This window comes from Tenrec ecaudatus, chromosome 8, assembly GCF_050624435.1.
Source record: "Tenrec ecaudatus isolate mTenEca1 chromosome 8, mTenEca1.hap1, whole genome shotgun sequence".
Taxonomy (NCBI): Eukaryota; Metazoa; Chordata; class Mammalia; order Afrosoricida; family Tenrecidae; genus Tenrec; species Tenrec ecaudatus.
The window spans coordinates 86372242-86399666 of NC_134537.1; the positions used below are offsets into that span (position 1 = coordinate 86372242).

Here is a 27425-nt window from a genome sequence, read left to right on the forward strand (position 1 = left end):
GAGCAGGTGAATTTTTAAGTTGACACTTTTGCATGGCCCACAGATGATGTTATAAATACCTAAACAGCCCTGGGCAGTAAAAAGACTCCCCAACGCTGCTGCTGTACCCCAGCACCTCCTGCTTCTTTAGTATGGGGTTGGTCCCCACCGCTGGGTCCTTCCCAGTCTAGCTACTCCTACACGCGTGCACGTCCACTAAGGAAGGCGTTACGGGATTGTTTTCGCTCCTTGGGAAGTTAATGGACAGTTATGGAAGAAAATGTAGATGCAAGCAGTTTCTGTCTGTCTGTTTCATATTCGGGCGACTCAGGGACCCCAGGCAAAGAATGCCAGCTGAAAAATCTACGTTGAATGTCCCTCTCCTGGGCAGCATTCCCCCGCTGCTTTGACGAGAAGTTTTCCATGCCTCCCCTGAGCCCCAATATGATGCCACCTGAGTGCACCCTCAACTTGACCCCTTTGGGGGGCGGGGGGTGGCATAGCATCTCACCCACATTCTGGTGTCTCTCAGAGTAGAAATCATGGTGCCGAGTACTAGTTTATTGAAGAATGAAGAATAAATACATAGTATTTGTAGCCCAGATCTGTCTGGTGTCTAATATTTTAACTAACAAAACCACCCACCCTAAGAACAAGACATAAGTAGAAGGGGCTGAAATGCCCTTCAGCTGACCTGATGTATATGTCCTCTCTCTTCTTTTCTTTGTAAAAATTCTGCAAAAAACAAAAACAAAAAAGGTCAAAAACCCCAATATAAAGCAAAGACTATCAATAAGATGGCCATAAAAATGGCCAAACTTCTACTTGTGTTTTTCAGTAGTGGTACGTTTATAAAGAGTTTATTATTTCTGTTAAATAAATATATCCCCACAAGATCAGAACAAGCAATGAATGAAAAAGAAGATGAAGTTGAAAACATTTTCTAGATCTATGCTTCTGGGAAATGCCAGCAAAATGGCTTAGAGAACTAGATAGCTGGTTCATGCTCAACGGTCCAGACAAGCCACCTTCTGATCATGGGAATGAGGGAGGGACATGGGAGCGTCGTAGTCTCTACGAAGCAGACGAATGCACACAGGAATGGTTACTTCTAAACCTCTAAGGTCAGTGGACCTACTTCCCCCAGGCCAGGGAATGCAAGAGCACAGAGGTCTACCACAGTGGAGGGATGACCCACTAGCCCTCGACTCCCAAAGCCCAACAACTGCTGTGGAGTTGACCCCAGCCTTGACAGTCCCACGTGTCAGTGAAGACCTGTGCTCCACGGCGTTTCCACAGCTGCTTTCTTGGAAGCACAGGGCCAGCCCTTCCATTCCACTGGGTCGAGCATATTAACCCTCTAACTTGTGCTCCACCTTCTACTTACAGAATCATCTTTCAGGCCCAGATTTGTCTTGTGTCTACTATTTTAAAGAAAAAACCAACTCACCACACAAACCAGACAGAGAAATGAGGCTGGGATTGGCATTCAGAAAGACAGGTTCGTCGGGAGCGCACACTACACTTTCCACGCGTTTCCTAAGTTAGCCTACAGGCGTGGAGCTGCTGGTATCTGTGAATCCATAGTAGTCAGCCGTTCCAGTGAGACTCCGAGAGGCACGGAACCCCAAGGCACCTTTATGTCTCCGGATCTGCCTCAAGCTGTGGGCTCCTGCCATCACAGGGGCTTGGCACATACCAGCACGTTGACGGTGCAGCTCATGCGGTTCTCTTTGCTCTCGTCGTGCATGATGGTCCTGTAGTCCAGCAGATTTTCCAAGAGGCTGCTAACCAGGAGGGCAAAGACTTCTCCAGAACTGGACAGATACTTATGCTTCCGGCAGTGTTCCAGGAGCCTGGCGGGGCAGGAGGAGAGACAGAGTCCCCCGTGAGCTCTCCTCCCGGCACCCCTGACAAACACTGACTCATGTCCCAACAACAAGCAGCACCCAACGGAATGCCACAGGATGACATTAAATTGACGCCCACCCTTCAAGTCCTGGCCTGGCCCCTGTACTAACGCAAGCCCGCCCTGTCTTCTCGACAGGTTCTTGAAGGTTGGACTCAGGTCCTACCGTCACCCATCCTCCAGCCTACTCCAACGGCCTCCGCCGACGCTCTCCTTCTGTCCGTTCCTTAGCAGCCAATATAACAGACACGAGAAGCTTCGCTCAATAGGCCTGTACCTTTATCTGATCACCCCAGTCACATTTCAGAAATCCTACTTTTAAATGTTTTTTTTTTTCCCTAAAGTCTGGCACACGTTACTACACATGATGCTGCATATCAGCGGTAAGTTATAAATACATGGACTGAAGCAAAACTTTTAGTCTAAATGTTCCCCATTGGAGCCAGACAGAGAAAAGATCTGTAGCTTCTTTGAATATGATAATTACAAGAAAACTCGGTATTATGCAATGATAGCAGGCACACCTACTGGCGCAACCAATACCTATTATGGATAAATGTTGTCACCGGTGCTATATAAATATATCATTTCATTTAATCATCACTATATTACCAAAATATATTAAAACACAACAAATCAAAACAAAGAAATTTCACTACATACAGCTGATGTGGACTCCTTGCTCAACTCTACAGGGCAGAGCAGAACTGCCCCCTGTGGGTTTCTGAGGCTTTCAATCTTTACAGGAGTGGAAAGCCTCATCTTTCTCCTGCAGAGTGGCTGGTGGGTTCGAATTCCTGACCTTGAAGTTGGCAGCCCCACCTGTAACCCACGCCACCAGGGTTCCTCTACCGAAGCAGAGATACTATTACAGGTGGAGGTGAAATTCAATCACTTGCTGAAAGTCCGAATCTTAGTATGAGAGGGAAACAGAATCAGAAGGCTCAACCTCTTCCTAATTCCAACACCCATGAGTTCCGGACCACTGGATTTGTACTGTTCTTCCCACGTGCAAAGGAGAACTCTGAGGGCAAGGGGATTTAGTGAGTGTCTGTGGGCGTGGAGGGTGGGGACTGAAAGTGATCACATGAGCACAGAGGAAAGAATAAATACGTAGACTTGAAGTGGGCGGGGGGTAGTGCAAAGACTAAGCTGGCTGGAAGGGCATTGGTTGGTTCTGTACCAGGAAGGTGGTCTTCATTCTTTAAAAATAAATGGACCTTGAAATGTCTTTGCTTCTCCTGTGAAGTGTTCTTTCAAAGCCATAATTAGATACATTAACACTTCTGTTAGCCTTCAGAAATCCACACAAAGGCAATATGCCACCACTTCATGCAGCGCCCCCTCTCCTCCACCTGCTCTGGTCTCCTGGGTCAGGCTTGCCCGGAAGACGCGGGCATTTGACTCACGTCAGATCAACAAATGTGTGCAGCGGGTGGTGTGTGAACATCAGCAAGCCCACTGAGGGCCACTTGTCGTGAGGATCCAAGGGGTTCGGTGACGACCACATTTCTTGGTAAATGCAAGCAAAGCCCTGTATCTCCCCATCATTAAATGATGCAGGCAACTTGAGGTTTTGTTGGGTCTCTATAATACTCACAGTTTTTCCAGAAGAACTTTGTATTGTTCATCTCCTCTGCCCCCTTCCACCTCTTGGTCCAGCTTCGTAATCAATTCATTCTCAAACTGAAAGCAGAATCTGAATTTTACCAGAGCACTGGACCTCTGGCAATGGTCCTGTAACTTCTAAATCCAACCCAAGCCCCTCTGCTCAATTGTGGACTCTCTCCAACAAAGGAGAGGACAATATCTCATTGCATGTCATTCAATACTGACGAGGGGCTTCCAAAGACAATGATATCTTTACAATGGCTTTTGCAGCCCCTCCAAAAAGTCATGGAAAGTTTTTATATGGATTTATACAAAATTGTATATCCTTTGATTTATACTTGCCAAAGAAACCATTATCTCAAATATTACTTCCATTTTTCCCACTCCAATGATATATACACAAAAATACATTCATGATTCTAGTTTTTTTCCATCTTATTTTTGTTTCTTGTCTGTCCTGGCAGTAGACTTGCTTTTACCAAGCTTCATACTCTCAAAACCTTCCTTCCCACTGAGCACTGCATTTAGTAGGTGAGGAAAATGAGGAGCGAAGAAGACACAGCAGGCAAGCAGGCTCTCAGAGCTGGAGAGACCAGGCTAGCCCTCGCTCGCTGTACCCTGCGCTCAGCCGCACTGAGGTAGACAGGGCCCAAATGCACAAAGACAGCCTTTTATTGTCCAGCAAGAGAGAGCTGCTTTCAAAAAGAAATGTAGGGGGTAAAAAAGTAACCACACGAGGAAATCTCCTCCAGGGGCTGGTTTGGGAAATCTGAGTCTACTTCTAGTTGTGGTACTACATGAACTGTAAAAACCAGGACTTGGATTCCTTGTATGATGACTTATATGAAAGAAGCTACTGTTTGCAGGTGAGAGGGAACCTACATGGGGATTCAGGATGTGCGCATTCATCACACCACAGGGTGACCGGTCCTTACCATATGGAAATTGCCATTTCCACTGAAATTGAACTCACACTGCATCATATCAAAGAAAATGGGGATCGTGGCTTTCCGGAGCTCGACTTCGGGGGTCAGAGTGACCTCCAGAATGGGGCCCACCATGGAAGGGATGAATCTGATTTTGTGGGGACCTGGAATGAAAGTAAGGATATTAAAAAATATATATAATTCTGACTGTACGTGAAGCATTACCATATTCCTCCCACAGGGCCTACAAGGAAAGAAAAGCTGCCATGCGCAAATTAGCTCAATCTGGACGTCCGTGACTAAATATGGTTTTCTGATAACGTGTGGGTGTCATACTAAGAGGCAGTTCATTATGAATGTCCCAGCTGAGATGAGGGTGTGAAATCCACAAATTAATTTTAGAAAGTACTCTATTTTCACACCCAGGCATGTAGAAAAACAGAGCTCGGGGTTATTCGAATCAAAATGAAAAGGACTTTGTTGTGGGATGTCTTTGTCTCACAGGAGCCATGCTTGGGCCTGTCTGAGGTTCTCCACTTACCCAGGTTATACCACATGTCGCGGATTCTGAAGCCGATTTCCTTCCGCATATCCCCATATCTAGGAAGAAGATCAGAAGGCACACAGAGATGCAGTGCAGATGACCATAGTGACTCAAACAACAAGAGGACTGAGAATAAGCCTGTCTCTAGGTCCCACGGGCGGCTCAGAGTCGACGCCAGGCGTGGAGGCCCTAAGAGATGCACAGCTACCCTGTAACTACGTCTCCATGGGAGCGAGCAGCCTCTTTACCTGCAAGGATGAGCGAACTACCTACATACCTAAGAGAACGGAGTCACCAGAGAAGAGACAGGGCTTTCATACTGAGAGGGGTGGGGCAGGGGCAAATGCAGACCCCCTAAAATAACCGAGATGAGATGAACACAAACTTGTGAGAGGGAGAAACGCGTCTGATCACTGGTGCATGAGTAAGACCGAACAGAAAAGACGTAAGGATGAATAGCATACAGCACACATACTCATGTGCCCGATGCACTACAGACCGACAGCTTTATAGACTTACATAAGGGTAAGATCTAAACGCACGCAGATACAGATACAGATGATCCGTGGTGGCACAGGGGTGAAAGCCCTTGGACGTGAACAGAAGGGTCAGTCATTTCAATTCACTGGCTGCTTGGTGGCAGAAAGACAGGCCGTCTACCTCCAGGAAGACTGTACCCTTAGAAACACACCCTTAGAAACCATTTCTACTCTGTGAGTCAGAATCAACTGGAAGGGGGCTTGTTTTTTTTTCCTTCTGTTTTTTATACCTATCTGTATAAGCAGGTTCAGCCATTAGATACTGATAAGTTCTGAACTAGGCATTTTCATGGGGCAATCTTGCCCCATTAAGGGTCAGAAATTGACCCATGAAGGTGAAAAAAAAAACGACTTTCCTCTTTTATAGATAAAGTATGGATATACATTGATAAACAGATATCAGGAGCAGACTAACCAATCAGCACGGTAAGTATGGACTTGACTTGTGCTTATCCCATGCTTCGTGGGTATTCCATGCCTAGTGGTGACTATGGGTTTCAAAAGAGGCTATGATTCTATAAGAAGGTGCTATATGATCAGGAGAGACACAGATGTCAACCAGAACAAAAGACATTTTTCTTAAAAAGAGAGAAAATTTTATTTCTTGTGGTTCTGGAGTCTAAAAGTCCACAGTAAGGCCTTGACCATGCCGGTCACTTCCTTGTTGGTTGGTGGCGCTGTTGCTGTGAAGTTGATTCCAACTCACAGTGGCCACCTGCTCGCAGAGGAGAACTGCCCCCACGGGGCTTCCAGGTAAGCACCGGACTGCTAACTGGAAGGCGGGTGCTTCCAAGCCACCAAAGCAGAATTTTTTATGTGAAAAAAACACAAAATTGCTCACGACAGATTAGTAAATAAGAACATGTAAACCTGTGCTTACTTGCTTTTTGGGTACGTGGACACTGACAGTGAGGGCAATGTGAGGATCTCATGGCAGGTCTGAGTGGAATGAAAAGGCCAAACAGTTCTTGTGGAAGGAGCAATAATGAAAAAGAAACTGATAAAACTGCTCTGGCCTGATGGATTTTGGGGGAGAGTGGATCAGAATCACCTGGGACTCTCTTAAAAAAATCCATACCCAACACTACACCAGGAACAAGGGGATCCCCAAAATAAAATTGTGGTGGGTCAGCAGTAGATAATCAATGTGTGGCTGATGGTGGTTTCGAACTGCTGACCTTATAGCTAGCAGCCCAACACATAACCACTAAGCCACCAGGGTTCCTTAGAACATGGGGTGTGGTGGAGCCAAGCCAAGGGAATCTAATATTGATCTTCATCCCATCCTATAATCCATTGGTTCTCAACATGGGGGTCATGACCCTGTTGGGGGATATAATGACCCTTTTGCATGGGTCGCCTAAGACCATATTTCCCATGGTCTTAGGAACTGAGACTCCGCTCCTCTATCCGTCCCAGGAGGGTCCACCCACATGCGGACACGCCCACATGCGGGGTCACCGCAACATGAGGAACTGTATGAAAGGGCCGCAGCATTAGGAAGGTGGAGCACCACCACATCATCAATGCTCCGCATCACTTGACTCATGTCACCAATGCCCCGCACATTTTCTTTTTCAAATTCCTTCTTATAGAGGTGAGTTTAGAAGTCAGATTAGAAACCACATTTCAAATTTCTTTCATTGTTCCGTGTTAAATACGTAAGCTAATTATATGACCAATGTTAGATATGTGCATGGGGTCAATGTCTGGCTTGTAACAGACTTCAGTGAGAGGGACTGAGCAGAGTAGCTGCCAGAATGGGCTCAAGCCAGGCTCGGACTGTGAGGGTGGTTGGTACGAGACTGGCCAGTGTTCCGTACTACTACACAGTGGGTTGCGAGGGGGTAGAGGTGCGTGGATGGCACCTGACAGCAATAACACCAAGTGTTGTTTAGAATGCGTCGAAAGCAAGAGGAATGTTGGAAAAAACCAATAACATTTTCATAGCCTTAATTGTATTCATTGCTTTTATATTGCAGGTTTGGACTTTGCCCATAAACACACATAGTTCTACATGAGTTATTTATATTCATAGTTTCTTTTGGCTAAAACTAGAATTGTTCATGCTAATGTTACTTTATAGAATACCATTACCTACTTTATAGATCAGATTGGATATTAACTGACTTCTCTTATGGTTAAGAAAAGTCAAATCTTTAAAGAAGCTATATTGCCATGCTATATTTAGCTATTCTGATGAATCAGAACATGGTATCTATCTTAAAATAAAGTTCCTGATTACATAACTTTTTAATACATTCAAACCATCGAATTGGATGATATGTGAATTATATGCTAATAAAACTGTTAAATGATAAATGAATATTCCCGAGTACCCACACTTTAGAGAACTCTGCAAAACAGGATTTACTGCTATCCCGAGCAGCCCATTTTCAGGTAGTCAGCGATGACAGTGAGAACCAACAGCCACGGGCAGCCTCCCCGCCCCTCACCCCCGTCTGAGCAAGCCTCCGGGGAGTGAGTCCCCTCTGCCAGGGACCAGGGATGGGAACAACTGTGCTAGCAGACAGAGAGCACTGGAAAGTGGGCTAATTCAGATATAGTTAGGTTAAAATTTAACATGGGCATCATTTTTCCTCTGTTTTGACCCATTTAAAATTTGTCCTGATTTTTATTATTTTCTGTTATTTTTTCAGCTGAGTGTTTTCTGTGTTTTCTTGTCCTTGTTGTTGAGTTTTTATCTTAATTTTTGTATGTTTTTATTTATGTGAAGTTCATAATGGGCAAATCTATAGAGTCAGTAACTGGATTAATAGTTTCTTGGGGTTATGGCAAGGGCGGTTGGGGGGAAATGGGGAGCCAATGGTAATGAAAACAAGGAAGAAGAAAGTGTTCTCAAACTGATAGTGGTGATGCTTACACACAACTTTTTAATATGTTTAAATCATTAAATTGTATGACATATGGATTATATGTCAATGAAACTTAAACCTCAAATAACCTTATAATAAAAAAATACATTAAAAAATCCCCAATAGGATTGGTTCCTATCTTTTAACGCACCCAGTCACAAAATCTCTTAGTTACCGATCTCAGTATTTTTAGAGAGATTTAACTCCCCTGAAATCCCAGCTATCCCAAAAGGGGGAACTGAACTAAAATTGCACAGTCATTAAATGAGTTGGTTTCTCAAGTTATTTCTAACTACAAAACCCCGAGTGGGTTCAGGCTCTTGATGAATTCTAAAGCAGGAATGAGAGGACAATCATGAAAAGCTTCCCTAACTCTCTCATCCATTTGGAAGCAACTTCATTTTAAATTCCGAGTGAAGACTCCAGAGGGCATGTGTGGGCCCTATTTTTCAGTTTGGGCTTCTTTGGTGACAGGACTGAGAGGTATAGCCACTGTGCGTGCCCAAGGGGACCAGGGTCTGCTGCACTGGGGAAGTAGAGGCCACTCTGCCTGCAATTTGTAGAAACTGCCAGCAGATGGAGGGTGGCTAACCCAAGTGTCTCTGCAGGTGTCTTTTGTCGTCACAGGGGCAACTGAGTTTCCAAGACTGTCGTAGTTATGGAAACCCACCCTCCCAACTGCCTCCATCTGAGCTGCTGCTGGGTTTGAGCCCCTGCCGTTTGGTTTGCACTTAACCACGGCGTCAACAGGGCTCTAGATCCTCTTTCGGGAACAGGATGGCTTGCTATGAAAATGAGTGGAAGGTTGAGAACTGTGGCATGAACCTGGGGCAATGCGAGGTCTGATGATTACTTGAAGGTCTAGCTCACTGACAACACAAAGTTACTGAACAGTCCTCAGCTCGACACCCGAAACAGTGCTCTGCGTACGAATGAAACAACCCGATCCCCACATTGTCAACGAGTTTCGCGGGACACTTACTTTTTTACAATTTTGTTGCGCTTGGCTTGTGAGAAGGTTTCAAGCTGAAGGGACTCATGGGTGAGAAACGCTACTGCCAAATGGAAGTAATTGTTCCAGAGCTGTTCGAAATTAATGGTGTGGGTGAAAACAAATGGAAAATAACATTACTGAGGGTCACACTGAATCAGCGCCAAGTGGGAGAGCCCTCGCCAGGAATTCATGAAAACCAAACCAAACAGACAGACAGACACACCCCGAACAAAAAACCCAGTTGACTTCTTTTTCTTTCTTGTGTTTCAATTACTCAGTCCGCTAAGTCTGAGAAAGAAAAACGCTGCCAGGAACATATGCTGGCGTGTCTTTCTTTATAGTGAGTCACTCAGCAATGTATGTCAAAAGCCAGGAAACCTCGCCAAATGTTTGAACTAGTCGATATTTTTAGGATTTTATCCTAATTAAGTCACATGGGTCATTTAAAATGCTTAAAACCAGGACAGCCACCACAGTGCTATTTACCATAACAGAAAATGGAAGCAATCTAATTGTTCATAAGAAGAACTTGATTATATAAAACCAGAGACAACCTGCACCTTGGACTGCATCCAGCCATTAAAAATAGTATGAAAGACGCCACTGAAAAGGTAAATAATGCGGTGGGTGAAGCTCTTCACCAAAAAAATGTGCCCCTGGGCCTACAGAAATGCCGGGAATGTGGGCTGCAGGAAGGAGAGAAACCGAGAACACTTTCTACTGGAAGCCGTGGGTTTCCAGGTGTTTGTGGAACTGGAATGCCGGAAGTGAACCACAGGCTTACCTGAAGCTCGAAGCTCGCCTGATCCATGAAGCGTCTTGTAAGCACTTCCGCGAACTGATTTATGGCGCGCAGAAACACCCTGCGGAAGGAAACACTGGATAAAGACTGAAACTCTGAGTTCTTTGGAACATCCTCCCCTCTGCATGTTAAAAACAAAACAAAACTTGGCTTGGGAAGCCTAAGTCCTTTCGATCTATCAAAGAACTCAGAGAACCACAGCGTACGGTACGGTCAACAGCTAAGGGGCAGACACGCATTTCATGCTGCTGTTGGTTGGCCTAGGTGTTCTGACCGAAAGCGACCCCATAGGAACAAGTGAATGAAACACTGCCTGGGCCCGGGCCAGCCTCACACTGTTCCCATGCCGAGCACAGTGATGCAGCCAGTGTCAGTGTGTCCCACTGCGGGCTTTCCTCTTTCTCTGCCCTCCACTTTACCAAGCATGGTGTCCTTCTCCAGGGTCACCCAAAAGATGTAAGACCAGTCTTGGCATCCTTGCCCCTAAGAAGCTCTCTGATGTACTTCTTCCAGGGCAGATCTGTTTGTCCTTTTAGCCCTCCCTGGTACCTGTAGCAGTCCATGGTACTTTCAATATTCATCTCCAGCACCGCAATTCAAAGGCACCGATTCTTCAATGTCCAACTTTCAGAGGCATGTGAGGGAACTGAGAATGCCATGGCTTGGGTCAGGGGAATCTTAGTCCTCAAAGTAACATCTTTGCTTTCCAATACTCTACCGAAGTCTTGTGCTGTGTTTTTAGAATGGACTGAAAGAGCCACTCAAGGCTGAAGCACTAATGAGCAAGAGGTGGAGCTGAGACTGTAGCAGGCACCTCCCCAACTCACACTGGGGGTTTGGGTTACATATTAAAGTGATTCTCTACTGAGGAGTAGGGTTTCTGATGTACTATTTCTCTAATCTACCCACCTGTGGATGGTGGGCAAGAATTTTCAGAGTAGGTATTAGAAGCATGTAGGGCTACAAATAATGATAATAATCATTTTATTTAATTATACTCAATATAATTAACATATATTCATTATAATTTAGTTAACGCTCATACATGTTCATAAATATGACCTTATTGATCTCTTTAAAAACCCCTAAAACCCTTTCAATCTCATATCACTCGAGTACATTTCATTTCCACTCAACAAGGGTTTGCTGCAGACCAGCTACTGCAAGGGGCGGGCCCAGGCGGTGTGTCCAAAGACACTACACGTTTCCTCGTCTAACACGCTCACAACTTGATGGGAGAAGTTGAGTACCTGCGAGCTTCAGAACAGAGAACAGTTTATGTGAAGGGTCAAAGACGTCTGGGGGATGAGTGTGAGAGAGGATGGCGTCCAGGTTAGGAAGACTTCCTTCAGAGATGGCCCGTGAGAGATGGCGTTAAGGATTGGGGAGAATGCTGACGGGTGGCGATCATGGAGCGGAGAAGTGGCGTGTGGGACAGCAGGGAACACATTTGGAAGCAGGGAAGAGGCCCGTTTAGCTAGAACGCAGGTGCGAGAGAGAGTGGCAGACAAGGCTGGAAACGCTGCGGGGCCAGGCTGCAGGGCCCTGAATGCCAGGTGAAGGAGCCACGTGGAGGCGCAGGGCGGAGCTGGTGCTGAGGACGGTCTGTGGGAAAGCAGTGAGGAGGGCCGTCTCGAGAGAATGAGGAAAGAGCCTGAGTTGAAACAGCAGAGTAGCTCAGGGGGGCATCGAGAGCCTGACCACAGGCACAGCTCCTGGCACTGGGAAGATCCTTCAGTTACAGATGATGGACTTGAGGCCACGGCATCCCTTCACAAAGGGCACACACACTGGTTGCCAGATCCAAGTGCTGGAAGGCTTCAGGGACAGCCGCGGGCTAGCTTACCTGCTCTGCGTCATATTCATGACCATCCAATCTTTGGCATAAACATTCTTTCCAATTAGATCCTTGAACATAATAAAGGTTTCCATGAGGAAGTCCTGCGGAGAACAAAGGAAGAAGTGGGCCACACTGATGAGCCTTCCTCCAGCGCCTGCACCAGGAGGACCAAGGGACCAGGACAACCTTCTCTAACCTCCCAGCACCCGCTAACTCCATGATAGAGACTTGAGGGAGAACCCATTCTCACAACCGTCACCACCTCTCATGAGCCTGCGGGGAAGAGAGGGCTACAAAAACAATCATCTGCATTTTATGAGCGATTTAAACGGAGGCGGAGGAAAAGTTCAGGACTCAGCTATGGGCACAGGAACGAGGAAGCAACGCAGAAGAATGGTTAGGGTACGCAGTCAGGGGTTTGGACCTCAAGTTTAGAGTCGTATCTGCTCCCTGCTGCCCGGTGATACCTGAATGTATCCGGTCCACTTCAAAAGCATTAGCGACAAAGTCTGAGGACACAGACAGGCTTAACAAATGACGGCAGCTCTCCATCCCTATTGCTCGAAGAGAAAACTGGCTGCGGGTACAAGTCAGGCTTCTTCCTATTCTAGGATTTTACCCGAAATCCCCTGAATAAGGAAGGGTCCTAAACAGTGCAATTAAAAATGAATTGCGATGACTGCAACCACTAAGCACATTCGCATGCAAGACTATATAGAAAAATGAGCAATTTTACTTAAAAAGGGGGCTGTGGCAAAAGTAATTCAGAAGTAGAAAAAAATCAAGTAATGTATCAAAGATCTAAAAATTTTGGAAGCTTTTTATTAGTTTACCAAATTTTGACTATTTCCCTTGGGATGCTTGAAATGAAAATCTAATTTCTCGGGCACTAAACTAAACAGTTGACACCTTAGGAATGAGATGCTATAACTGTGAAGCACGGCACTGGGGAGGCAGGTGGTCCTGGATTTATTTTTAATATTTTCATGGAATTTTTGAAAAGCTAGCTAACTCCCTGTGTTTTTTAAAAAATACTTTTATTGGGGCTCTTATAGCTCTTACCGCAATCCACCCATCCATCCTATTTGTCAGGTACATTTGTACATATGTTGCCATCATCATTTTCAAAACATTTTCTTTCTCTTTGAGTCCCTGGTTATCAGCTTATTTTACCCACTCACTCCCCATCTCTCCCTGATGAACCCTTGATAATTTATAATTTTTTTTTCATGTCTTACACCAGCCACTGTCTCCACCTATTTTTCTATTTTCTGTCCCCCTGGGAGGGGGTTATAGGTAGATCATTATGATCAGTTCCTCTTTTCTCCCCCCACCTTCCCTTTCCCTTCCTGGTATTGCTACTCTCATTATTGGCCCTGAGGGGTTTATCTGTCCTGGATTCCCTGTGTTTCCAGCTCTTATCTGTACCAGTGTCCATGCTCTGATCTAACCTGATTTGCAAGGTAGAATTTGAGTCATGATAGTGGGGGGGTAGGGGGAAAGCATTTAAAGAACTAGAGGAAAGTTGTATGTTTTGTTGGCGCTATACTGCACGCTGACTGGCTCATCTCGTCCTTGTGACCCCTTTGTAAGGGGATGTCTAACTGTCTACAAATGGGCTTTGGGTCTCCACTCCACTCATTCACATTGATATGATTTTTTCTTCTGGGTCTTTGATGCCTGACACCTGATTCCATGGACACCCAATGATCACACAGGCTGGTGCACTTCTTCCTTGTGGGCTTTGTTGCTTCCCAGCTAGATGGCCGCTTGTTTATCTTCACGCCTTTAATGCCCTGCACTTTTGACACTGAACTAGTCCAGGAATTAGGAGGGAGTCTTGCCATGAAGTCTGTGCTACACTTGAATCTCCCTGCTGGTTCAATGGAGTCAAACTTACCTAGCTCCTCAATTCTGAAATCACACACTTCTTTGAAATATTTAAAATTTTTCATGACAAGAAATTAAATTTTAAGAAACTCAACTACTTTCTTGTGTTGTTCAATTCCATCAGCCGTTTAAAAAGAAAAGCAACACTAAAAAGACATTGGTTTGTGAATCAAGGGCTAACTTTCGAGGCCTCTGACTCGAACTCTCAGGTGTTACAAACGACGGTAGCAAATGCCCAGCTCATCTCAGACCTCACTCTGACCGCCACCCATTCGGGGAAGCCATCTCCACCAGGGCGTCTGGAAGGAGACGTGCAGAAGGCAGCATGAGAGAGAAGAGAGAACGGGTTCCCGGAATCCAAAGACATCCCCTGCAGCTCTGCCAGTGAGAACTGTAAGCTTAGGAAGGGAATTAATTTCTTTAGGCCTCGGCTTCCTTCTGGGGTAATATTAGTTCTTAGTTAGAGCAGTGGTTCTCAACCTATGGGTCTCGACCCCTGTGGGGGTTAACAACCCTTTCACAGAGGTGGCCGGATTCCTAACAGTAGCAAAATTACAGTGATGAAAATGAACAGCAAAAATACTTGTATGTGGGGTGGTCACCACAACATGAGGAACTGTATTAAAGAGTCGTGGTATGAGGAAGGTTGAGAGCCACTGAGTTAGAGAATACCAACAGGGCTTCAACAAGTTCATGGGAAAACTTCATTATTTTAAATTTCATTTTCCCCTCATGAATTTTGTGAAGGGACCTCATGCGTGTGGCAGATCCCACCCTAGTTTTGGCAAAATGAAGGCGAAGTATTCGAGTTTGAGCCACGGGTTCTCTTGCTCTGCCTGCTTTCAAAGCAAAGATAAATTAATTAATGCACCATGGAAATCTCTCTATCTTAGTTTTACATTCAGTTAAAAGAACAGAAGTAGGGTTAGTTTTATAAGGGGCAGCTTTTCACAGGCATTTAACTATGTGCCAAGAACAAAGCTAGGCATTTTCCATACCTCCATTACATCCGTGCTCACGTGGGCCTTTAAAGTAGGCGTTGTTTCCCATACGAGGAAACTGAGGTTCCGTGAGATTAAATAACATGCCCCAAATTTCACACCCCAAACTGGACAGTCAGAATTCAAACAGTGCTGTCCTGAGTGCTTCTGAGGCCCGTGCTCTTGTTCACGATAGCACCTCCATAGAGGAGAAAACAGTCTCACTCCCATTCGCTCACATTCCATTGCTCCAATGACACTGGAAATATACTGCTTATGACGACAGGTCCCTGGGGCATGCTGCCTGCCAGAGTATCATAATCTCAAAATGCAGATGCGAAGTTAGGAGCCCTTCTTAGAGCTTCCCCTTAAGTCACATTGTCCAATACACCACTATGAGAGTTTAGCATCGGACCAACTACTAATAATAAGGACGATTTTCTCTCCGGTTCCATGTGTCCACAGGTGGGCCTCATGGACAGGAAGGGTGATTGGCAGGGAAGGGGCTGGCTCTCCATGTGCGCTGGCTGCACACTCTCGTGATAATATACGTAGGCAGGTGAAACTCTGAAGCCCGCGGATGACTGGACTGGCCACAGGGAGGGGGGACTTATCCAGATCAAAGACCGGTGCTAGGTGGTGCCAGCTTGCTATGCCCATCCCACAGCCCTGCTGGATCCCACGCCACCCTCATGGCAGGATCCCTTACAGGAAGCCTCTCAGCCTTCTAGGCGGCATTTCAGTCTATGCGTAATAGCAACTGCTGGAATCATGTCCAAGACATACTTTCAGCTGAAGATAACTTACAAACACTAGGGAGCAGTGACTACCTCTTGTTTTCTTTGTAAGGAACATTGAAAATAACGGCTTCAGCCACATCTGTCAATCCTCTGGAGAACTCTGCTTCCTAAAGTGCTTGCACAGCACAAGCATCCAAGCTCAGTGCTGGTTTCCTGACTGGCAGCGATCCTGCAGGACAGAGTAGCTCAGCTCCAAAGGGTTTCCCAGGCTGGGCCCTTTATGGCCGCCAACCACACCTTCTCCCGCAGAGCAGCTGTCCCCTTCAAGCCTGACCTCACAGTGAGCAGTCACGTGTTTGAACCACTGCGACGCCGGGGATCCTGGCAGTTTCCACCACCACGTAGAAGACTTTCTAAAAGCCTTGCCTGGCACAAGTAACTCTTGCCCCTCAGAGGAAATCTTGTCTTCTACGAGAGAGAGAGAGAGAGAGAGAGAGAGAGAGAGAGAGAGAGAGAGAGAGAGAGAGAGAGAGAGAGAGAGAGAGAGAGAGAGAGAGAGAGAGAGAGAGAAAGAGAGAGAGAAGGTGGGGGGAATCTCCCAAATGATTTTAAATAAGGGCGCTAGGTCCGAAAGAGATTGGGGGTGGCCGGATGAATTTTTACTGCATGGATGGTGGCCTTCTTCAAATTCATTTTCCAAGTACGGTTGAGAGACTCCCAGCACTGAAGGTGGGTGGGAAAAGACCCCCCACCCCCACCCCCCACGGGCTCATTTCGTTGGTGACAATGCTTTTGCTGATGTGAGGTTATAAAGACTCGGTGAAGGCGACTTACAACGATGTCTTGTATGGTCTTGAAAGTGTTGATGTAGTGGCTGTAGTGGCTGTCGTCCATCTGACGCAGGATGGAAATCATGCACGCGACGAAGCTCCCCTGGGTAGAGAACAAAACCACAAACACACGTCTAAGACTCCCTGGGTCACCAAGAGACAAGATAGTATTTGGACTGTCATGCACTTTAGTAATTGCCATCCCGTTAGTTATGCAGCGGCCTTCCCAAACATCCTACCTTCTTAAGTTCCCAAGAGATCAGACTGCTATTTCTGCTTACAACTTCCACCTTCTAGGTCTCTGGACGGCTTTATTCATCCTGTAAGCTGTTAGGTTTCGTGGAATCCTAAAATCAAGCTTACGCGCTAATTCTAAATTCTTAACTAGGTTATCAGTTTAGATATGTACCAACTTGTGGCTTTCAATTTTTGATTGAGACAGAGTTACAGTATATTAGTTCACAGAGAAAATGAACTTTATCGATGAAGCAAATGTGAATTTGGGAGAAAGTTGAAACTCCAAACTCACTGCCATTGAGCTGATTCTGGCTCGCAGTGATCCTGTAGGACAGGGTAGAACTGCAGGTTTCTGAGATTAATAGAAAGCCTCATCATTCTCCTGGGGAGCAGCTGGTGGTTTCAAACTGCTGATCTTGCAGGTAGCAGCCAAAGGCACAACCCACTATGCAGCCAAGGCTCAGAATAGCTAAAGCAAGAGCGGAGGAGCAGAGAAGGCTGGGCACTAACCCCCCCCCCCCCCCCCCCCCGCTGACACACGCGAGTTTTACATCTCTAACTCCCTGCGAATCAACAGGAGTCAGAACTGACTTGACATGTGGTTTTTTTTGGGGGGGTGGAGGGATGAGGGGGGAACTGTGAGAATCCTTTAGTCGTTTAGTCCCAGGATGCCATGCATGTGGAATTGTGGACTTAGCTCAAAGAAGGTGGATGAATATATAGATGAAGAATCTACTTTCAATCTGTGAGGACAATTACCTCTTCTCTTATATTCTTATGTGGTTAATGTACCTTTTCCTACTGCAAACAGATTTGAATCCTTGGCCAGAGGGCAGATTATCTAGAAGAACCATACTTCTATATTCACAGTTACGAGAATGTTCAATGAATGTGGCACACAGGAGATAAACAGACGCTGCTCTTGGGACAGAGGGATGGCATCCTACACATGAATGACTGTCCATTGACTGTCCTGGAATCCCTCTTTGAATTAGTCTCTCTCGTTTTAAAAAAAAAGTATAATTTCCGGGTACAAAGCAAAGCAAATTTATTGTACTGAAGCTCCACCTGTATTGTCACATGATCATAGTTTACAGCTCCCCCAGTGTCTAAGCCCATTTCTGTCTGTAGGTCTCTGTGGATTCTGGCTAGTGCAGTTTCTTTTAATCTCACTCTTGACTCATTTGTCTTCCATTTGTTCGTAACTAAAAATCCTGTTCCTGCTTACTGGTCAGGTCTTTGAGTTCTCATATGGGTGTCTGCCCATTGTCCTTCCTCATTTCCCAATGAATACCTTATCTTTTCCTTAGTGACTTGAAAGGGCTTTTTTTATATTCAGGCTATTAGCCACCTGTCACATAAATTGCAACTCCTGTTTACAGTTTGGTGCTTGCTGTTTAATTTGCCTGTGTGTGTACACATGTACACACAGGCACACACACACACACATATATATCATGCAGAAGCTTAAACATTTTAACATAGTAAAGAGCGTTCTTTCCATAGTTTGTTTTCTTTTCACTTTAAAAACATCCATGAGTTCCTTTTCATCATCCTAAAAATTCGCATGCATTTATTTATATTTTCTTCAAGCGTCCTTATGGTTATTTTACACGATGGCTGCATTCCCTCTGAAGTTCAGTTCGTGGGCACAGCGTGAAATAGAACGCAAGCATGTTTCTCCTCGTTGTCAATTAAGTTTCTGAGTAACATTTATTAAGAGTTTTTACTTTCCCCCAAAGAATGAAATGCTTATATGTACAAAAATCTCTTGAATTTCCCTTTCTGTTGTTATAATCTCTGAATAGTTACTGCTGCTATATACAACTTTTCTCTGGTTATTCAATGCTTCCCCCCCCCCCCCAGCCCCATTAGCATGATCCCAATTCTACCTTACAAATCCGGCTAGACCAGAGCATGTACACAGGTACAGATAAGAGCTGGAAATGCAGGGAATCCAGGACAGAAAACCCCCTTAGGACCAAAATTGAGAGTAGCCATACCAGGAGGGGAAGGGGAAGGTGGGGGGAAAGGGGGAACTGGTCACAATAATCTACTTATAACTCCCTTCCTTATAACTCCCTTCCAGGGGGACGGACAACAGAGTAGGTGAAGGGCGACACTGGTCAGTGTAGACATGAAAAAATAATAAGAATTTATAAATTATCAAGGGGACATGAGGGAGGCAGGGTGGGAGAGGGAGGAGAAAAAAATGAGAAGTTGATACCAAGGGCTCAAAGAGAAAGAAAATGTTTTGAAAAGGATGATAGCAACAAATGTACAGACATGTGCTTGACACACGGATGGATGTATGGATTGTGATAAGAGTTGTACGAGCCCCAAATAAAATGATTTTTTAAAAGAATAAAAGACTAAAAATCAAACATTAAAAAAAAGAAAATCCATTGGAATTTATTTTGAAACAAGTTACTTTAATAACTAATTTGCTTTAGTAACATTTCAGTTAGCTCTCTTGGGTTTCCTATAGCTGCTAGTTGTTTTTTCTAAAAATAATGATAATAATTATCTCTCTTTTTCACCATTTACACATAGCATCTGTTTCTTGTCTTATATACATGGGCTAGAAATTATAGGAAAGTGCTAAGCGATAGTATTGAGATGAAGCATCTTGCCTTGGTTCTTCTCTTTATTAACTACAAGTCTTAGGTTGTCTGATGGCTTCAGGTTAAAAAGGTCTGCTTACAGTCTTAATTTGGAGCAAATGTTAAACTTACTATTGATCACTTTGGCATCTCTAAAGAGAATCAGAACTTTCCCCTTTCATTGAGTTGACATAGTTTATCAGTGGACTCTCTGTCACGGAACTATTCTTGACCATCAGGAGTAAACATGTGTATTTTCTTTCTGCATCTCTCTTTTTTAATGTGTGTATGTTTGTCTCGCCCTCATTTTTTTGCTCACTTCTCATATTTCTCTCTCTAATGTTCTCATTTTACTTTTCTTGAGACATCTGACCTTAAGTTCACATAGACTAAAAAAGTTACACAGCCACCAGGTTCCAACGCGCCTTTGCGTGTACAATCTTGGAACACCGGGCGAACATGGTGTGGCCACAGAACTGACAGTCCACTCAGTGTCTTTTCTTTTTATAAGCAATGTTTCTAAAATACTCTAGGAATATGCCAATTTCAGGATATCCCAGTGGATCAACAAATGCCTTTGTATCATTTTGATTGCTAGGCTGCATCCAGTGTGTCAGCAGATTTTTTCCCAACCATTCATTAATTCAGTCATATCAAGAAGAGTAGTACAACTGTCACCATATTCAATTCTATAACATTTTCTTCTTTGTACCCATTGTTATTCATATAATTATATTTTTTCTAATTGTGGTAAAAATATACACAAGACATTTTCCGATTCCACAACTTCTACTTGTATAATTAAGGGCCATTGATTACACTCTTCATGTTGCACAAACATTATTGATGTCTTTTTCCAAATTATTCCACCACCGCCATTCAAGGCCCCTAAGCAACGACTCTGTCCCCTTCAACCATGGTAACCATTGATCAGGTTTTTTTCTTCAGTAGTTTTCACATATCATACACTTCCGTGGTTAAATGTTCATCACCACAAGCAGTGCCAGTGCTCCCTCCCAAATCTGGCAGTCATTGTTGACTCCCCATCTCTGCCTCACCTTCTCCACTCCCACCCCTCCCTACATCCTCTATGAACCCTCGCACCGGCATTATCTCCATGCATCCACTCCTGTGCTTCACAAACTGGGAACCTCATGGAAACAATCAGAAGCACAAACAAGGTAAACAGCAGTTCTTTCAGGAAATTATAAAAGGGTTAGTGAAGTAAAGCTACTTTTAAGAACATTCTCAGCATCTACTTTTAGGCACGTAAGTGATCCTACTGTTTTTCTCTCCTAGTGCATTCTTAGCCTCCAACAGCCGATAGTTGAAAAGACAGAACAGTTAAGCTTCTGACTTTTGCATAAATAATCAATGACAATATTATTAGGGCCCAGAGATACAGAGTCATTCATAGATTTGCAATTTTCCTCACCTTCTTTTTTGGGGTTAACAAGTTACTATTTTTGACAAGTATCCTAGTACTCTGAAGGGGAGAGCTTTGAATTTATCTGTGTGTGTGTGCGCGCGCGCACACGTGCGCATATCCCATTTTGCCTTATACCTATACAAATGTGCCCTCAATCCTCAGATGTCTCACTGGCCATTCGACTCAGGGCACCCCCCACCCCCTCAGCTGCCGTGAAGTCTGCTCTGATGTATAGGTGACTGTGTGTGGACAGCACGTCACTCCATGCTTCTCGAACCCTGCTTTTCCTAAAGCAGACCACCAGACTTTTCCTCTAAGGTCCTTCGGGGGGTGGGGAGTGGGGGGGGGAGATTTGAACCTCAAACCTTTCAATGAACAGCCACCCAGGTTAACAGTCTGCACCACCCAGAGCCATGCAGACCCAGGATTCACCCAGCTAAACTCTACTGTTTTAATGCTAGAGCTGCATTTTCCCGTAATATTTTGTAATATTGTTCTAAGGCAGCAAAGAGCATTTCACTTGAAGCCATCGCCTTCTCTTCTTATTGGACTGGCTCTTTCACACACACGGAATTCTGACAAGACACACCGAAGGACGCTGCCCTGGCGAGCACCTCCCTTTCCCAAGTTTTTGCCCAAATGTTACCTTCTTGGGGAAGTCATTCTGGATTGATCTTCTACCTATCTATTATTTTATTTTTAAAATCATTTTATCGGGGACTCTTACAACTCTTATCACAATCTATCCATCCATCCATTGTGTCAAGCACATTTGTACATCTGTTGCCATCATCATTCACAAAACACTTGCTTTCTACTTGAGCCCTTGGTATCAGCTCATTTTTTCCCCTCCTTCCCTCACCTACTCTCCCTCATTAACTCTTGATAAGTAATACATTTGTTTTTTTTCATGTCTTACATCAACTGTTGCCTCCATTCACCTACTTTTCTGTTGTCCCCCCTGGGGGAGAGGGGAGGGTTATATGCCAATCATTGTGATTGGTTCCTCCTTTCTTTCCCCACTTTCCCCTTCCCCTCCTGGTATCATTACTCTCATTATTGGTCTTGAGGGGTTCATCTGTCTTGGATTCCCTGTGTTTCCAGCTCTTATCTGTACCAGTGTACATGTTCTGGTCTTGCGGGATTAGTAAGGTAAATTGAGGTCATGATAGTTGGGGGACAGTGGGGGGAGAGGAAGCATTAGAGAACTAGAGGAAAGTTGTATGTTTTGTCGGTGCTATACTGCACCTGACTGGCTCCTCTCTTTCTTTGACCATCTAATTGTCTGCAGATGGGCTTTGGGTCTCCACTCCGCACTCCCCCTCATTCACAATGATATGATGTTTTGTTCTGGGTCTTTGATGCCTGATATCTGATCCCATGGACACCTCATGATCACACAGGCTGATGTGTTTCTTCCATGTGGACTTTGTTGCTTCTCAGCCAGATGGCCCCTTGTTTATCTTCAAGATTTTGAGACCCCAGACACTATATCTTTTGATAGCTGGACACCGTCAGCTTTCTTCACCACATTTGCTTATGCACCCATTTTGTCTTCAACAATTGTGTTGGGAAGGTGAATATCACGGAATGGCAGGTTATTAGAACAAAATATTCTTGTATTGAGGGAGTCCGTGAGTAGAGGCCCAATGTCCGTCTGCTACCTCAATACTTAACATATAAATATATGTAAATAGATATTTCCCTATAGTAATATATATATATATATTTACATATGTACATGCCTGTATTTAGACCTCTATAAAGGTCCTTTGCCTCTTAGTTCTTTCCTCTATTTCCTCTTACTTTCCTCTTGTCCCACTATCATGTTCGACCTTCATTCGGCTTTCATTAATTCCTCTTGGCTGCATTGCACTTGATCAATCCTCACCAGGAATTCTACACCCACCTTGTCATCGATTTTAGATCAGTTGTTGCTTCCTTGCCCCTGGGCTTGTTAACACCCACTTTCTTTCCCCTACCTCCCCCTGAGGACGATACCACTTGGCCTGTCCACTGTGGCCTCCGCTCTCAATCATATTCCGTATCGGCAACTCTTTAGCCAGGATGGCAGGGAAGAGGCTACCCAACACTGGCACAATGAAGCAGCAGACCAAAGAGCCAAACCCTGTTATCGAGTCAACTCTGACTCACAGAGATGCTAGAAGGCAGAACAGAACTGCCCCATGGGTTGCTAGGACTGGTGGTGCCACACTGCTGACCTGTGGTTAGCAGCCCAGCGCATACCCATGAAGCCACGGGGGCTCCTGCTAGTGAAGCAGGGTCTGCAACAGTTTGCATGGTTTCCCTGGAACCAGAAGGGAGGACCTGCTGTGTGGTTCTGCAGGGCACAAGTCTATAAACAAGCTAAAACCCAGGTGGGGAAATTATGTGAGAGGGAGAATGGATCTACCAGGAGCCTGAGCCCGGGTATGGTGGGACACCGTCGGAAGCCACCGGGGCAGTTGCATGGGGATGGGAATGGTTGATACAACGCATAGACTGCACCCAGGCTGCTCGAGTCCAGACTCCAATTCAAGCCCTGAGCGGCTGGGAAACCTTGGCCAAGGTTCATATCCTCTCTTCGTAGGCTTCCTTGTTCAAAAACTGTAGTAATGGGCGTCATCGCTGCACTTTTGGGGATGACTGTTCAGTTTAACTGTCAGATACTCACCACTGCTGCCGTTTCCGCCATTGCTGGTTCTATCAGAACCATCCCTAGGATTGCTCTAGGTAGAGTGGATCCAGAACAGAGCACACTAATCGAGAAGCAGAGCTAAGGCACTGGACACAATATAGGAAATGCGGAACGCAGCCACCGAAACGCCCCACTGCCTGATCTCACAGGCTTGGCTTTTCCTTCTGAATCCAAACACACTGCCATCAAGTAGATGACAGCTCGCAGCAACCTGACAGGGCAGGGTAGAACCCTTCTGGGTTTGTCCAACTGTAACGATTTACGGGAGGAGAAAGCCCCTCCCTTCTCCCTTCGAGCAGCTAGAGATTTAGAATCGCGGATCTAGCAGCCCCGCACGCAACCACTACACCGTCAGGTCTCCTGCTGCATTTCCCTTAATATCAGTACATATGTCAAACACGTTAGGTCGAATGGGGGCCACGTGATCAGCCTTCCCAGGAGGCCTGCCGAGCGTGTCTCTGCTTGAATACTGCAGCGGGTTGTCTACCTAACCTCAGTAAGAACAGACATCTGAGGATCTCAGGATGGATCTGCACACCTCGTATTCATGGGGACCTGGTATACTCTCCTCCCATCGCTCCTTCTACCAGTCAGGCGGAAGGTTTCCCTGCAGCAGAATACCAGTACCAGGACCAAGAACTGCTCCAGGTTACAACCATGTGCCCTCCACCCATCCCACCTCCACCCCTCCCAGTCAGGGAGCTCTTGGATCTGTCTCTGGAAACTTCTAGATCCTATTATCCCTTCCAGAAGTAGATGTGCCACACGGGGCACTTAGTGCAGAAAGTCTCCGGGGACTCCATCTCAGGGCTCTGGTCCCTCAATGGGTGGGACAGCGAGAAGCAGCCGTGGTGCTCTGGTACCCTGCGGGGACACTCACAATGTGAGGGGACTGTCGGCTCATCCCGATCACAGTGCGGTTGATCCTCCGAAGCAGGCGCTCCATGGTCAGCTGTACGTGCATCTCGGTGGGGCCCTGTGGGGGAAACACAGAACGCACACCATTTCTTCCACTTGGCTTCACTTCGTAAAGAAATCTTGGGCAGCAGTATTTTCCCTTGGGAGCGAGCTCTGACCCTTTCTTAGCAATTAATCCCTAGCCCACAAAGGAAACTAGTTTCATGAGGCAATAGGCAACATGGCCAAACGCTTTCGAATAAGAGTTACCACACTAGGAAGATGGATGCAGTGTGCGGAGGAAGGATGTCTCCCAATGTGCCCAAGTCCCCTGGGTCAGTGAGAGCTCACCATAGGTATCAACTCAGCTCTGGGGGGACTGTTAGCGCAGCGGTTCTCAACCTATGGGTCTCGACCCCTTTGGGGGGTCGAACGACCCTTTCACAGGGGTTGCCTAAGACTATCGGAAAATAAGACATCACTCTTCTATCCATCTCCAGGCGGGTCTGCTCACATGCAGATATGCTGACTTGGTGAGAAAGAAGCCATCTCATCCTTCCCACTGATATTGGCTTTTTACGAATATTGTTGCAAATGCAGCAATGTAGTTTACTGTTATTATATTGAGACTGTTATCTGTGCTACATCATGCTTCAAGACAAAATTCCATTTACTTGTAATTAGAAATAAATATTTCACAATATATAATTACATATTGTTTTTCTAATTAATCACTATGCTTTAATTATGTTCAATTTGTCACACTGAAAATACATCCTGCATATCAGATTCAGAACAGTAGCAAAATGACAGTGATGAAGTAGCAACGAGAATAATTTTATGGTTGGGGAGTCACCACAACATGAGGAACTGTATTAAAGGGTCGTGGTATGAGGAAGGTTGAGAACCACTGCTTTAGCATGAGGCGCTCATGCCTGACCGGGGCAGATTCCTGTTACACAGGGCAATTAGGAACACACATAAGAATGTGGCTAATTTAGAGAGAAAAAGAGAGAAGTGTAGAAACAGAAGAGAGAATTCTGAGTGAGAATCCAAAAAAACCCCAACTCAACCCTGTTCCTGCTGAGGCGATTCTAACTCATAAGCCCCCTTATGGGTACAGAGTAGAACTACCCCCAGGCTGGGACCCCCACAGAAGCAGACCACCACAACTTTTACCCACAGAGCAGCTGCAGGGCGGACACACCAGTCCTTCTGGTTAGCAGCTGAGCACTTCACCACTGTGCCACCAGGGCGGGAAGAATCAACTCTCAGTAATTAGAATCTTGATTATAGAAGGAGTCAAAGGAGAAGGAAGCAAGATGTGTGTTTCGGGGGGGGGAGGGGAACAAAAACAAAACACAACCATCAACAAAGAAAGAAAGAAAGAAAGAAAGAAAGAAAGAAAGAAAGAAAGAAAGAAAAATATTGAGCTTAGTACTTCAACATGATTCCAACAACAATAATTTTGAATGTCTCTGCTCATTAAAGCAAACGTTACCAGCCAAACAAAAAAAATAAACCAATGAAATTTCCTTGCTTAGCATCTAAAGACAAATAAGCCATTCTGAGAAGTTCTGAATAGTCCTTCTGTGTGCTAAGAACCCAGGCAGGAGATATTGCTTATTAAAAAACAGGACTGCTTAATTAACAACCTGACAGAAGCGGGAGAGACCCCACGGCCACTGAGAGCAATGCTGGCATGTCACCGAGTGGGACAGTGAAGCACAGAGAGAGGAAAGGACTTGCCTCCAGACTCACAGCTGCCCAGAGGTCGTCTGGGGACCAGAAACCAAATCACCCAATTCCTTCGCTTGAGAGTTACGTCTGGGTCACACTCGGGGCTCACAGACATCTGGAGCCCACGCAAGGCAGAGTACCTACACAGTTTACCGAGTCCAGTTTACAGGGCTGGGAGCGTCATTTTACTATTTTAAGTATCTTAAGAGGCTTTGCACTTAAAAAAAAAACAAACCCACAAAACTCTCATGTTATTTATTTGACATAAAATCCTTGGTAAGGAAATAAAACCCCTGATTACAGTACTCCCTGGGAAAGAAAATTTAAAACAAATTTTTAATGAGGGTTATCTAAATGCGCATATGCAAAAGGTAAAAAGCGTTATAATTACAAATATCAAATAAACAATGGAACCAAGTAAGCAGATGTCAGGAGGTCAGTCCAGAGGAGGGGAATGGGACTACAGAAAGGCATGGTCCTCTTTTGCTTCTGTGGGAGAGGTATGGATCGCAGACACACAGAAGGACCCAAGCAAGTGGTGAAGGGGAGAGAGGCTCTGGCCAACGGTAGAAGACCAGGAAAAGCGAGCGAGCAAGGTTCCTATGGGAAAAGACACAGGCGTCCTTCGTACCCTTCGGCAACACCGATGGAGACCTTGAAAAGAGGTGGGGACGGTGGGTGCACAGCATGGTGAGTACATGGAAGGGCCCTGCCGTCTACACGGAAAATGCTGGGCATGCTACCTCCAAACCCAGCTGTCTGACTCCTGGTGAGCTCCTGGGGGTCAGAGAACTGGGCTCCGAGGCAGTTTTCTATGGCTGTGTTTTCAGGGGTTCTTTACCAGGCCTTTCTTTTGAAGTCTCCTCTGGAAGGCCTCAAACTGCCAACCTTTAGATTGGCAGCCAAGGATGCTGACTTTTTACCACCCCCAGGGACTCCATCGATCTACCTGGCATAAATACACCATGGGATCTAAAGACACACCCGTCGTCGTCTCAAGTAAGAAAAACTCAAAAAGCAAGTGAGATGTCCTGCTCCGCATGTAACCATTGTGGGGGTGGCTGACTATGGTCTGGGGAAAGATGCCCATCCCCCCGCCCCCTCAGCCATCTAATGCTCAACTGAAAACATTCTGCAGAGTTCCAGAGCCTCCAGTGTGGGACAGAACTCCTTACTCTCAGAGCAGAACTGCCCATTCGGGTTTCTGAGACTTCATATTTATGGCAAAAGAGAGCCTCATCTTTTCCCCAAGGAGCAACCAGCAGGTTTGAATTGCTGACCTTTCAGTTAGCAGCTCAATGTGCAACAAGCTACGCCAACCACGCTCTCTCTAGAAATGCTAGATCTGGGTAGGTTCAGCT

The 27425-nt window shown here is 45.5% G+C and overlaps 1 protein-coding gene across 1 annotated transcript in view; it reads right to left on the reverse strand.

Annotated features, from left to right (window-relative positions):
* Positions 1-27425, reverse strand: part of DOCK5 (dedicator of cytokinesis 5) — a 228491-nt gene that overhangs the window by 36538 nt on the left and 164528 nt on the right. The window contains exons 27-36 of the mRNA XM_075556494.1: positions 24308-24403; positions 16465-16563; positions 12027-12121; positions 10163-10241; positions 9367-9467; positions 4967-5025; positions 4435-4589; positions 3489-3574; positions 1679-1835; positions 674-714 (exon numbers count right to left, since the gene is read on the reverse strand). Coding sequence (XP_075412609.1) covers positions 674-714; positions 1679-1835; positions 3489-3574; positions 4435-4589; positions 4967-5025; positions 9367-9467; positions 10163-10241; positions 12027-12121; positions 16465-16563; positions 24308-24403 — 968 coding nt within the window. The remainder of the gene's footprint in view (positions 1-673; positions 715-1678; positions 1836-3488; positions 3575-4434; positions 4590-4966; positions 5026-9366; positions 9468-10162; positions 10242-12026; positions 12122-16464; positions 16564-24307; positions 24404-27425) is intronic.